The sequence below is a fragment of the Neopelma chrysocephalum genome, unplaced genomic scaffold (genome assembly GCF_003984885.1).
Source record: "Neopelma chrysocephalum unplaced genomic scaffold, ASM398488v2 Primary Assembly neopelma1_22, whole genome shotgun sequence".
Taxonomy (NCBI): Eukaryota; Metazoa; Chordata; class Aves; order Passeriformes; family Pipridae; genus Neopelma; species Neopelma chrysocephalum.
In genome coordinates this window covers 29,827,250-29,840,064 of record NW_020897689.1, presented here as the reverse complement: position 1 = coordinate 29,840,064, position 12,815 = coordinate 29,827,250, and the positions used below count along the sequence as shown (strand labels likewise).

The window sequence follows — 12,815 nt, the reverse complement described above, 5'->3', positions numbered from 1 at the left end:
TAATATAGAAGATATACAAGGACAAACACATGAGACTATTATTTACAAATTTGTGTTTAAAAAAAGAAACACAAAGCCCACGCCAACGCTGTTGCTCAACTTTGTTTGCTCTGTGACAGTGCTCTGCTGTCACTGCATTCACCATTTCATCTCTGCTATGCATTTCCTCCATGTTGATCTACAAAAATATTCCTTCTCTCTCTAGCAAAGGTATGCTTTTCAGGCTCACTCTGCCAGGAAGACCTTAGGGACAGGGATCCAGTTCTTTACCACCTGAAACGTTATAAAATATCAGGATGATAATATTCTTTATTCTAAGAGGCCTCTGCATACATCCTAAGTCTTTTCCTCTGTGAAAGACTGAAAAAGATTACCCTATGCAATGCAATTTTCCTTTACTCCTTCTCTGACAAATAAACCCTTCCGCGTTCTAAATAATTTCCTCTTATCTGGAGCAGCGTTTCCACTGCTTTCAAACAGCAACACAAAGCACCTGCAGCTCTCCCTACATCCGAATCAAACATTTATATCAGGCCCTGATCTGCCAGGGCTGAAACAATAATCTAACATTTCCTCCCAGTGATATGGAGATCAAGAGAATCTTTTTTGATTATGATACAGATTTAATACAAAATTCAACACAGACAGTCTCAAGAGTGTTGAGTTTCTTTCAGGGTGCCAAGGGTCACAGATGGTTTATTTTTCAAATGGCATTGTTTCTGAACAGGTGTTTACTGCTCTGGTTTACTATAACAACCGCTCATGTTATAGACTACACATAGTATCTATTTGTTAGGATCCTTTTGTTCAAGCAATTACAATGCTCTCTAGAGGAAGGCCACCAACCAGTATCTCTGCCTTCTTGTAGCCATACTAGTCACAACACACTTTCAGATGTTACAGGAGGAAAAAACATTAAAATTATTAATATTCCATTTTAAAAGGCATATTTTTAAGAGTTAATTACTGTAACAGTTCAAGAATCAGAACAGACATTTTACAAATAACATTACTAATTCCATGGAGAATTACATCTTCTTCCTCTTCTCTTTTACTGGCTGTACTAGTATCCTACAGTACTAGTAGTACATTTTTGGAAGTGGAGCACTACAGTTCTGGTGAACATTGCTTATACCTTTTATGTGCTGCTGTATTCATATTTTCTCCTCCCCTTACCCACCAACAGGAATGAAGGAGTCCAGTAACATGAAAACAGAGCTTCATAAAGAAAGATGTAAAGACTACCCCAAATCTGGAATGCACATAGATAAGCACCAAAACTTTGTACCACGCAACTTAACAAAAACACGCAAAGCAAGCTAATGCAAAAGCAAATCAGTATTTTCATGCTGACAGAAAACAGAGGTTTATGACCACAGCTAAGAGGCCAAATAAGCCCTCTGCTCAGACCATTAAAAAAAAAAAAAAAGCCCTGCAGTATGACTGTTCTGTTTCCTGCAGGAAATGAGATGCTTGTATTAGATACCCCTGTGGTTTTCATACTGTAAATGTATCAGCTGGTACAAATCCTCTGGAGAGGACTATTAACTAACGCTTAGAAAGAGCAGTGGCAATAGCAGACCACACGTAGCACCTCAGAGAAGAGGGGTCAAAAGCTGACAAATCATCCTTAAAAAAATCTGAGAGCCAACAGCTGAAGAACACATCTTGAGGCGATGCCTGAGGAATATACATACCTACACCCGCTTATTTCCCCTTATTCCGCTCGCTGATTCTTTAAACAAGGAGCCTATTGCTCATCAGCACTCCTCTCATTTAGGAGCCTCAAGCCCACTGTACCGCTCCTCACTAAACCATCGCTGGTTACACGCGGCAGAGTAGGGCCATCCACAGGCTACACACATCTTGTGCATGGCCATTTTTCCTCCTTTCTACTGTGTTTTGTTTTTTTTTCTGGGTCAATGTTTCTGAGCGAACTTCCCGCCCCGGGGGCGATGGGAGCAGCCCCCGGCTCGGGTAGGGCTCCTGTCCCCGGGCAGACCCCGCCGCTCCCCCTCCCGCATCGCTCCCGCCCGCCGGCCTGGGTGGAGCCGCTCGCCCTCGCAGGACAAGCGCCGATCGTGTTCTCCATTGCAAAACCACTGCCAGAGCCAAAAGGGAGGAGGAGAGACGAGGGGGAGGAGGAAAAGAAAAGAAGGTGTAAACCTGTCTAAGAGAAAGCCCGGGGACGGCCACGGCCGGGGGGCGGGAGGGCAGGGCCGGGCCGGGGAGAGGGCAGCGGGGAGACAAAGGAGGGATGGAGGGTGCCCAAAGAAAATAGGGGAAGCCGCGGAGGAGGCGCTGCCGGGGAGCCCCGCGGGGCACCTGCCCGCCCCGGCACACCCCCGCATACACACACACGTACCGAGCAGCAGCAGGCGGTGCGTCTGCTTGTACTCCCGCTTCTGCTCCTTGAGCGCCCGGTCGATGCTCTTGCTGACTTTCCTCGCCTCCTTCTCCGCCTCCCGCTCCTCCAAGCGCAGCTTCTCCCAGGTCCTCTGAAGCGCCGGCGGCTGGTGCAGCGCCTGCTGCCGCGCCGCCTTTCCCCCGCCGCCCAGGCCGGGGCCGCCGGCCTTGGGCAGCGCCGGCTGTCGCTCGGGGGCCGCCCCGTTGCCGCCGCCGCCGCCGCCGTTCTGCAGCAGCAGCGGCGGCCCGTCCGCCTCCCCGCCGGGCTTACCGCCGGGCCGGAGCGGGACGCCGAGAGGCTGCGGCTGCGGGGCGGCGTGAGGCTCCGCCGGCACTTCGGGCTCCGAGGCGGCGCCGGCGCTGGAGATGGAGCCGCCGCCGCCGGCGTCGCCGAAGAGCCGCGGGCGCAGGCTGTAGCAGAGCCCCATGGCTCGGTGCCGCCGCCGGGGACGGGCTGTATCGCGGCGGGGCTGGCCTCAGCGCTTCCCGCCGGCCGGGCAGGCGGCGGGCGCGGAAGGGGCGCCACGGAGCCCCTCACGGCCCCGCTGGGCCATCTTGCATCTTCCTCCCGGGCGGCGGCGGCTCCTCGGCGCCGATCACCTGACACCGACCGAGCTGCCACCGCCGGGTCCACGTTACCGTAAATACCCCAGCGCCAGCCCACCGCGCAGCAACGCCAGGGGAAGGGCGGGGGCGCCCGCGCCCACACACAGGCGCACACACGCTCGCAGCCCCCTCCCCGTCCGCCCCTCCGCCCCTTCCCCACCACCTCGCCTCGGGAGTCGAGGGTCTCCCAAACCTCCCGCTCCGCGCCCTGGCTGGGAGACCCTCGCCCCCTCGCTGCCTACACCACCCGCCCTCCTTGTTTCCTCCTCCCTCCTTGTTTCCTCCCTTCTGGAAGGGCCGCCGTGCCCCCTGTGTGAACCCCGGGAGGTGCACGCACACCTCCCCGAGGTTAAGCCCCTGACAGACAGACATCCTCTCCCCCAGCATCCCTGGGGGACAAGCCGAGGCGGAGGCCTCTCACGGAGAGGGACCCGCACGGTGACAGCGGCCCCGAAGAGGCCGAGGCAGTCCCCGCCAGCCTCGGCATCCTCGCAGCTACAACGCGACTTCCAGCCCCTGAGCACACACACGCGGCTCTGCGCCCACGCGCTGACTAAGGATGCCGTGGGAGGAAGGCTTTGGGTGCGACGGTAGGAGAAAATAATAGGCAATGTTGGGGTTTGCTCGCTGTCTCAGTCAGTGTTGGCAGCAGTAGTACTCCAGCAGCGTGCTGCTGTGGGCTGTGGAAGGAAGGCTGGTGCTTGAAGTCAGACGGTTCCGGGGCATTGGCAGCCCTTCTCACGAGAAGTCCTGGACAAATTCGGGTTACTTGGAACGTGTCTCAAATAGGCTCTCCTTCTGGTTCATCCATCTCTATGTTCTTCATAAGCTCAGCAGTCCTTTTCCAGCGGCATGTGGCTTCTGGATGAAACAATGTGCCTCTGAATCTTAAAGCAAAGGTCAGGTCGTGTGTTCACTCTTATGAGCGACGTGTACCTTAACATAATTTAGAGTCTCCTACTTCAGTACCATCGACCACATCCAGGGACCTCTTTATTCATTGGATTCTGTAATGACCTGTCTTATTAGGTCATTGGTTTTCTCTTCTATTTTTTCCAGTGACCAGTATTGTATTAATAGATGCCACTATTTGTATACTGCTGTATGATGAAATGGAAGGAGGTACAATTCCTGTACTTCTTTACAATTAATGAATTAGAGCAAATTTGGCATGGTTTTTAGTTTCTGGATATTGGAAACAGAATTGGTTTTGTGACAGATCTATTAGTGTCAAATGGTTTAGCAAACGTCCCGTAAAATATGTACTTACTAAGCAGTGACTTGTGCGTTAACATTTACTGGGAAAAAAACCCAAACATCACCCTACCTAGGCATAAAATAAATATATACCTTTTAACTGAAAGCATCAACCATCTGTGATTGCACCACACAAAGGAAATATATAAAGAAAATATTAGCAGGATCCAGCACACAGTAGATGTTCACTTATACTCTTCAAAATACTAACCAGCTAAGATGCCTTAGCTCCAAGAAGACCACCCCACAGCTGTTGCTTCTATTGTATGATTTCATACATGACTCTACAGTGTACTGGTTGCGATCTTCTTGCAAAACATGTAAGCGGTTACATCATAGCAGAGGATGTTTCACCACTATTGCAGCGCTGCTGTGCCTTCACTGGAAGCCTTTATGGACCACAGGAATATACTGTCTTCTAGGCTGCGAGTGAAAGATTTCAGCTTTCTGCTGAAAACAGAGCAGGAATTGGGATCAGAAGAGTCTGAATGTTCCATGTGGACTGAATAGCCAGGATCCGGGGATTAGTGGCTGTATACTTTCTAATGTAATTGGATCACATAGGAGAATTTGCTACTCATCCAACAATACAATAAAACCATGGGAAAAAACCCAACCCAAAGTAGTGGTGAAAGTCGGGGATTTAATGCCCAAATGTCAATGCACATACCTAGTTTGTTGAAGCTGATCCATAGAGCTCAATGCATACAACAGCATTTGCAGAATCATGAGCTGCTTTTCAAATAGTGGAAGAAATGCCATAATCTGTCCAAATGAGTTCAGATTAGGTAAAATTTATTCTACTAAAGTACTCCTGAGCATGTACAGTGTATGCTCAGTGAGTAAGAGAGAAGGTGAGAGAAGGTTAGAGAAGAGACCTAGCAGAATATGCTCTGTAAAATCACATGCTTTATAAATAATTTTGAAATAGCAACCAGTGTATTAACAACTATGGATAAGTAGCATCCTTGAACTGCCAAACACTGATATAGATGTTCTACCTTATCAAATGTCAAATAAAGTATGTTCATTGAAAGATCCTTCAGTGAGCTACAAGAGTAAATTGGATCTTTAGGGAGAAGTATTCCATGATTTTTTCTTCGGACTTCTCAAAAAGAACAATAAGTAGCCTGTCTTCTCTCTTTCCCCAGAACAATAGTAATCATCACTACTTCTGGATTACCATGGACTGAGATTTTCAAGAATTTCAAGCGAGAAAGTCGGTATGATGCAGTTTTCTGATCTGAATACTCTTTGGAGAATCTGTCATGGAGAAATGTTCAGCATTTTCTAGGGTTAGTCATCCAAACCAGAACTTAATGACTGGCTTTGTTTTTCAGTAATACTTATTAGCTATGATTCTCATTGTGGTAACTGAAATTAGAACCATAAAATCATAGAACAGCTCAGGACTGTTCTCTGAGGAAGGGATCCTTAAAAGTTCCTCTTGTCCAACCTTTCATGGGAAAGGTAGCCTATCACCTTGTTTAGCCATATCCTGAAAACCTCCAGAGCTGGGGATGTTGTTCTAGTGAATGGTTGCTCTCTCTTTAAAAAAATTATTTCTTACATTGAAATGAAATGTGTCCTGGTGCAACTTGCACTCATTGTCTCTTGTCTTCTCCATATGGCTCCATGTGGTGCTCCTCTTTTCTCTTTGTGACTGCCCTTTAAATACAATAATACTGTGATGATGTTCCTCTTGAGCATTCTTTTCTCCAGGGAGAAGAGAAGGTGCCTCCTGAACCTTCTCCAGGGAGAAGAGATCTAAGTCCTTTGATCTCCTCACAGGGTGGGTTCTCCAGCCCTTGGACCATCTCTGTGGCCCTCTCTTGGACCCTCTCAAGTCCATCCACATCTTTTTGAATTGTGGGAACAGCTAATGAATATTTAGATCTGAACTTGAAGTAAAACACTTTAAACTGTTTTTTATTTCTTGCTTTCAATATATAGTTCTACCTAAGAAATAAATAATTAGATGTGGTATCCAGTCATATGCAGCACCAGCGTGGGTCCATGAGATGGCTCTACTTACTCCTAGGAGTAATACAAGTCTAGAAAATAAATCTATAAATATTATTCCTATGAAGAAGTGTCTTCACTGTTTCTTAAAAAGGAGTGAAAATTATGCATTTACTGAACACTCATATGAAAATATTTTGTGATCTTTTCACAGTTTTATAATAATTTTGATTTGATAATATTTACCTATGCCATGTAGCTTTTTGGGATTTATACAATGTTCCAAGTTTTAACCAAGAAATAAGTTTTTAATCAAACTTAAACAAATGTAGTAAATGCAATTGCCTTGAAAATGTAACTGTGTGGGAATTCAAGAGACTCCGTTAAAAGAATTGTGACATGGCAAGGATCCAAAAGACAAGGAAAAGCTGTTCTGGGGCTGGATATTTGTTCCTCTTCTTGTTCTGATTAGTCACTGTATCAGTGAATGAGTATATCCATATTCTGACTACAGTTTTGCCATATTTTTTTTCTATATCTTGGTCAGTATAGTGCTATGAGGTCAGAACCTATAAACCCAGAACCTGCAGTGAGATATTTTTTCTAAATTATTTTGATATATTTTCCTCAAGATTTTTCAGGAACTCAGTGATGATTAAAGAGGAAAGCTATGCAATAGAATAAAAAAAAGTAGAAAAACATGCTGTGACAAGTACTAGATATTTGAAAAACTCCTGTTGAGGTTAATTTTCCTCATGGATAAAGGGTCTAGGATTTATCCAGGGATTTATCAGATGATGAACATCTCTTTTCTTTGATAAGCACTTGTCAAAAGCCTACTTGCTTCTTGTGGGACAAATACTGTTATTCTTGTTCTTAAGATTTACAATAAACACTAGTATGCCTGTACTGCCCTACTGTATCATTGCTGGTATATGGGAAGAAGAAAATACTGCTCTTTGATACATACTTTGCTCTCTAAAGGCTGGAATCTATGTTGCTGATAGAAAACTTACCAGTAAGCACAGCTACAATAACAAATCTCTATGCGAAATGTACAGAGATAGATAAGTCTCCTGACCTCCTGCAAATCTCAAGTCATCCAAAGACAGAAGACCACTCAAAAGACAGAAAACTGTCTCTTTTCCCCTGGTCTTCTTTACAGGACACTGCAGGATTTATAACTCATCCCTCCTACACACAGAGACACAGATACAACCTCTCCCCATCCCCCCTCACTCTGTTTTCACAGAACTCCAAACTTCACCACAAATTTTATATGCCACTTTTACTGGCTACTTGAAGATTTTTAAAGTGGAAAAACAAACCTTATAGTGGGAATTCAGCTACAAAAGTAATAGCTGTAGAGCAACAGTTATTCAAACCTAATTTTATCAAATCATCTCTCACTCATCACCATGGTTTTTTTTGCAACTTCTCATATCTGAGCACGATAGCAGTAAAACCATCTACTACTTCTTTTTTGCAGAGCTTCTTTCATATAAATACTGTTAAAAAAATAGCAGCCCTTAGAGTAGTCTCCTTAAAGTATCCTGCTGAAAAAAAGGATATAGGCTTATTAAAATTGGGGCCATTAGTGCCACTTGTATTAAAGTTGCCTTGTACCTCCCATTATTAGACAGTATTTATTTGTCTTTGCTTAAAACTGTACAAAAATGGGATTTGGGCTAGAGTTCAGCATCTGTGGAAAGAAACCTGTCTCAACATGAATGTTTTTATTTGGTTTAACTTCCAAAATAAATCAACCATTTTCACGAAGGGTTTAATGAGAAACATACTGTTGCCATGTAAAACCATCTTATTGACTTTCAGAAGGACTAATAGATTATCTTTCTTGTATCAGTCATGGTAGCTCTTTTTGCTTTAAGAGAAGTGATTACCAGTATATAGAAGGCATTTTAAGCAATGTCGGAGTAGAGAAGCTTAAGGGAATTTATTGGAAGTTCCAAAATAAGATAAAGTAGGTCAGCTTGCTTGAAAACTGGGTTCCCGGCAAATGAAGTACGAAAACAGTTAGAATGAGATTTAAAATGCAAATTGTGGGATAAGGTAATTTTCTGTGGTACTGTATTAAACAGGGAAGGGCAGAAGCAAAACAAACCAAACTGAAGTTTTTATATGCTTAGCAGTGCTATCAGATAACATAATGCACTGTTGTCAGAGGCATAACTGTTGATTTCTCTGTAGCATTGAGCTTGTTGTTACCTCTTAAGCAATGAGGGTCCTAATGATCTCTTTTAAATATCTTTGTAGAGATTTCTTTAAAAAGTCTGCTGGCCCGTGGCATTGAATCAGGGGATTGTAATATTTTTTGTCATGAATATGGTTTTTAGTTTGAGAAAAACTGTTCGAATCTGAACAAATTGTAGCACTTTTAAAACTGTGACTTGAACAATCTGAAACACAGAGCAGAAAGCCATCACAGATTTCTTCTGCGACAAGGAACAGTCCTACTTGTTACAGACCTCATCTAGGTGGAGGGAAAGGACACGGCTTCGGGAACACTTCTATTAAAAGATTCTGAAGATTCTGATCCTATTTTGCGTGTGAATAATGTATGTATCTATCACGTACCGCATTTCTTTTAAGTCAGGGAAGCATGCTTTATCTGTGCAACCTCAATTCATTTCCATATAAATATTCATCATGATGCAGTCTTCAACTTCACACAAACAACTTCTCCAGACTGAGCTGTTTGTTTTGGGGACTCTGCTCTTGATGTGAGCAGCCAGCAGATCTGTAAAAGAAGTCTTAGGTATAGGGATTTCTGGAACCTTCTGAATAAATGGAAAAAGTATTTTATTTTAGATCTTTTTAGACTACTGCTTCAATGCAAGAGAACAAAAAACAGATGAGCTGGTGCATAAACGTAGATCATCATACAAACTTTACCTTTCATTTTAATATTAGGCAAATTATTCTTTCCATTTCAACTGAGAATCAACCTAAAAATATACTGAATAATAGAATAATAGAAAAGTCTTGTTTGGAAAGGAACTCTGGGTATCGTAGTTCAAATATGAATTTTGGAGGCTAATAAAAAGAGACAACAACAATATAAGCAGGAATTGACAAAAAATTTGGTTCATAAAGTAATTATTTTCTGCAATGCTCTTTTTTTTTGGTGAAAATTGGCAGAACTGTTAAAATCAGAATACTCATCCAAGAATTAAATTAGACTACATCAGGATTGACAGTTCCTTCCAAGACTAGCCACTTAAGAGGACTGAAATATATTACACGAGGGAAACCAGTGAAAATAGGAAATAATTAATCAATGCTTATTGTAGAAATCAAAGAGAAAATGCAGGAAGAAATATTAAATGTAGTGCAACCTTTATAAAAATATGCAAACATGATGTTTGTCTTAGGTTAAAAATATTGAAGTAGTTTTAACAGAAGATAAATGTTCTTGTATTTTTATGGGTAGCAAAATTAGTTGTTATTTCTTTTTACTGAGAAATCCACTCAGTGGTGGAAACCCCAGAGTAATTTTTATAATTGTTATAATAATTTTTTAGTTCTTTGTTTTCTAGATTCCTAGTTCTAATTTAATTTAATTGGCCTGTGCATCAACACAGAAGAAACTTTCCCATTCCTTTCTTCTCCGGTCTTACTCTTATTCATTTTTTGATTCGTTGTCAAGGAAATAAATCGGGAACCTGAATTGTCAGCAGCCTTCCTACACTTCTCAGGATTGGCCCAGCAGAGAAGTTTGAATACCTCAAAAAATGTGGCCTCTCCTGCATTTTTCATTGCTGGGGAGAGACTGTCCCTTTTAAGCAGCTTTATGAAAACCTCAAGATCTAGACTGATACAAGGTTTCCTCTCCTTAGAAAATGAAAACAGAGAGGATCATCTGCTTTCCTCATCTTCTGCTTTTCTCTGCTTTTTAGCCTTCATTCTCTTCTTTGAGTAGAAATACCAGACAGCTTTCAAGAATACAAATATGTTTAAAGCCAAAGTACTCCTAAAAATAGGCTGTAACTAGTCATACTGTCTTGTTAATCCTCTGCGCATGCCTGGTTGTTCCTCAGGACAACATGCATTCCCCTGCATTGCTTAGTTTCAGGTGACATTGGCATTAGATTTCTACGATTTCTCACGAAGGAAAAGTTTCCAGCCTTACAGAAGATCTCCCACAAATGAAATCCTGCAAGTGAGTTGTTGGTAGCTCCTTGACAGCGAGCTAGAATGAAGCCTTTCATCTTTCTAGCTCTTATTTTAAAGAGGTTCTACCCAGGTGATATAATAGATAGGTTTGGTTGTTTTTTGCTAAAGATTTTCATTAAATCTTCATGCTTATTATTAAATACTTCTGTGACACAAAGGTGCTGCAGAGTCTCTGAATACCACAGTTTCTCTTACATAGATGCCTGCTTATGGCAAAAGTTTATTAACACAAACTTATGTAGCTGTTAGGTAATATTTATTTTTTATGTGCTAGTAGCAGAGTTGATGTGAAGATGTGAAACTATGCAGAGAACCTTATGCTTAAGAATATACAAAAGGACTTAATATTTAGAAAAGAGAAGAAAATTACAGAAAACCCAATTTCACATTAGCAGTTTTGGAGGAGCATTTGAATCCCAAAGGGAGATAAATATCATCAATATGTAATTTAAAAAACCCTACATATTTCTACTCTTAATAATGGCTTTTATGCTTTAGTTTCACTATGCTTTAACTGACAGTGTCACTAATTTCTATCTGATTTCACTTAAGGTATGTTAAAAAGCAGTGCAGTGACAAACAGAGCTTCCTGATTGTATAGCAATGGGCTTCTGCTTTCTGTATATTAGTTTTCCTCCATTATGAGCAACTTCAGGTCCAACATGAGATTTAACTAAGCATTAGTTAGTTTGGGTCTTACAGTAGCATTTTGAAAATAATTATACCATTTTTCATGCCTAAATGGCCTCAATGAAGGCTTTACTATTATGCAAATGTCGAATTCAGTCATTCTTCTCTAAAAGGGACATATTTTTGTACTTAATGTAGAGTGCATAGCTTTCAGCACTGTTCTCTTGTCTTAGATTATGCAGGTCATGAGGTTATTAACACCCTCATGACCAGGGTGTACAGGGAGGAAAAGACTGGTAAAAAGTGTAGTACTAGCATGGGCAGGAGTCACCGTTCTATTTCTTGCATTGTGGCTACAGACCTTTTCTCTCCTATAATAACGGTGAGTACCAAGGCCACCACTGGAAAGTGTCTTTGACATTTTTAATTGTGAACACTATAGCCAGAAAACACTATAGCTCAAAACTCTGGAAGGTTCATCAGGCTATGATTAGTTTCCTCTGATAATGCTTAATAACTTCCTGTGATGTTAGTGAGGGAATCACATGTATCAGTTTCAAGTGGATTATCTTCCCTCTGTCTAATTGCTTTATTATTAATTAATATTAGTTTTGATTGTTACTTTTTTTTTTTTTTTTTTGTAGCAAGGTCAAATCAGGCTGTTAGAAGCATAATTAGGGAGCAAGACATCCACCATTCTGCTGAACTTCTGCCTGGACTATGTAGGCAGAGATGGGCCCTAGGGCTTTTCTACCATTCCTGCCTCTAGGATATGTTCTGAAGCTGCCCAGCCGCTTGAAGAGATAGCATGCATGGCCCAGGCCTGTTCGACATTTTCTTATGGCTATGCTTGGGCATGAGGGCAAGATCTGAAGTTCAGACAAGTTTGTAACTATTTCTAGTGCCTTCAGTGCCCATGCAGGGGTCAGAGATCCTGGGACAGGGTTTCGTATTTGTGGTTGTGGCAGGTGAACACACACCCCACATTCACCCCCAGCCGATACATGGTGGACCTCAGCCTTTCGTGCCTGTATTTTCTCCCCTTACGACACCACACCATGGCTGTGGCATGCACAACATGACCTCCACCACCTCACCCTGTCCCTGCCCAGTGGCAGGAACAAAGGCAGGACCTCTTGATGAACAGACTGGGTCCCCAGCCAATGAGAAGCCTTGGTCCAGAGAAGTTTCTGGACCATTACCATGTGTGACCATGAGCCCTAATTCAACCAGGTTGTAGAATCATAGAATCATTAAGGTTGGAAAAGACCTCCAAGATCATTGAATCCAGCCATTAACCCAACACTGCCATGTTCACCACTAAACCAGGTCCCCAAATGCCACATGTACACATTTTTTGAACGCTTCCAGGGTTGGTGACTCAACAACCTCCTTGGGCAGCCTATTCCAACGCCTGACCACCCTCTTGGTGAAGAAATTTTTCCTAATATCCAATTGAAACCTCCCCTGGTGCAGTTTGAGGCCATTTCCTCTTGTTCTGTCACTTGTTACATGGGAGGAGAGACTCGACCCCCACCTTGCTACATCCTCTTTTCAGGTAGCTGTGGAAAATGATAAGGTCTCCCCTAAGCCTCCTTTTCTCCAGATTAAATAATCCCAACTCCTTTAGCTTCTCCTCTTAAGACTTGTGCTCTAGACCACCAGATTCATAGCCCTTCTTTAGAGATGCAAATGGAGCCCCTGCCAGAAATGGCCTGGGTGTGGTTTTCCTTGGGGCAGTGGTTCTGTGAGGGGAAGCC

General features: G+C 42.9%; 1 protein-coding gene across 1 annotated transcript in view; it reads right to left on the bottom strand.

Annotated features, from left to right (window-relative positions):
• The window catches only part of GNAL (G protein subunit alpha L), a 193,517-nt gene extending 190,468 nt beyond the window's left edge, over nucleotides 1–3,049 (bottom strand). The window contains exon 1 of the mRNA XM_027676757.1: nucleotides 2,366–3,049. Coding sequence (XP_027532558.1) covers nucleotides 2,366–2,834 — 469 coding nt within the window. The 5' untranslated portion in view covers nucleotides 2,835–3,049. The remainder of the gene's footprint in view (nucleotides 1–2,365) is intronic.
• Nucleotides 3,050–12,815: the final 9,766 nt, after the last annotated feature.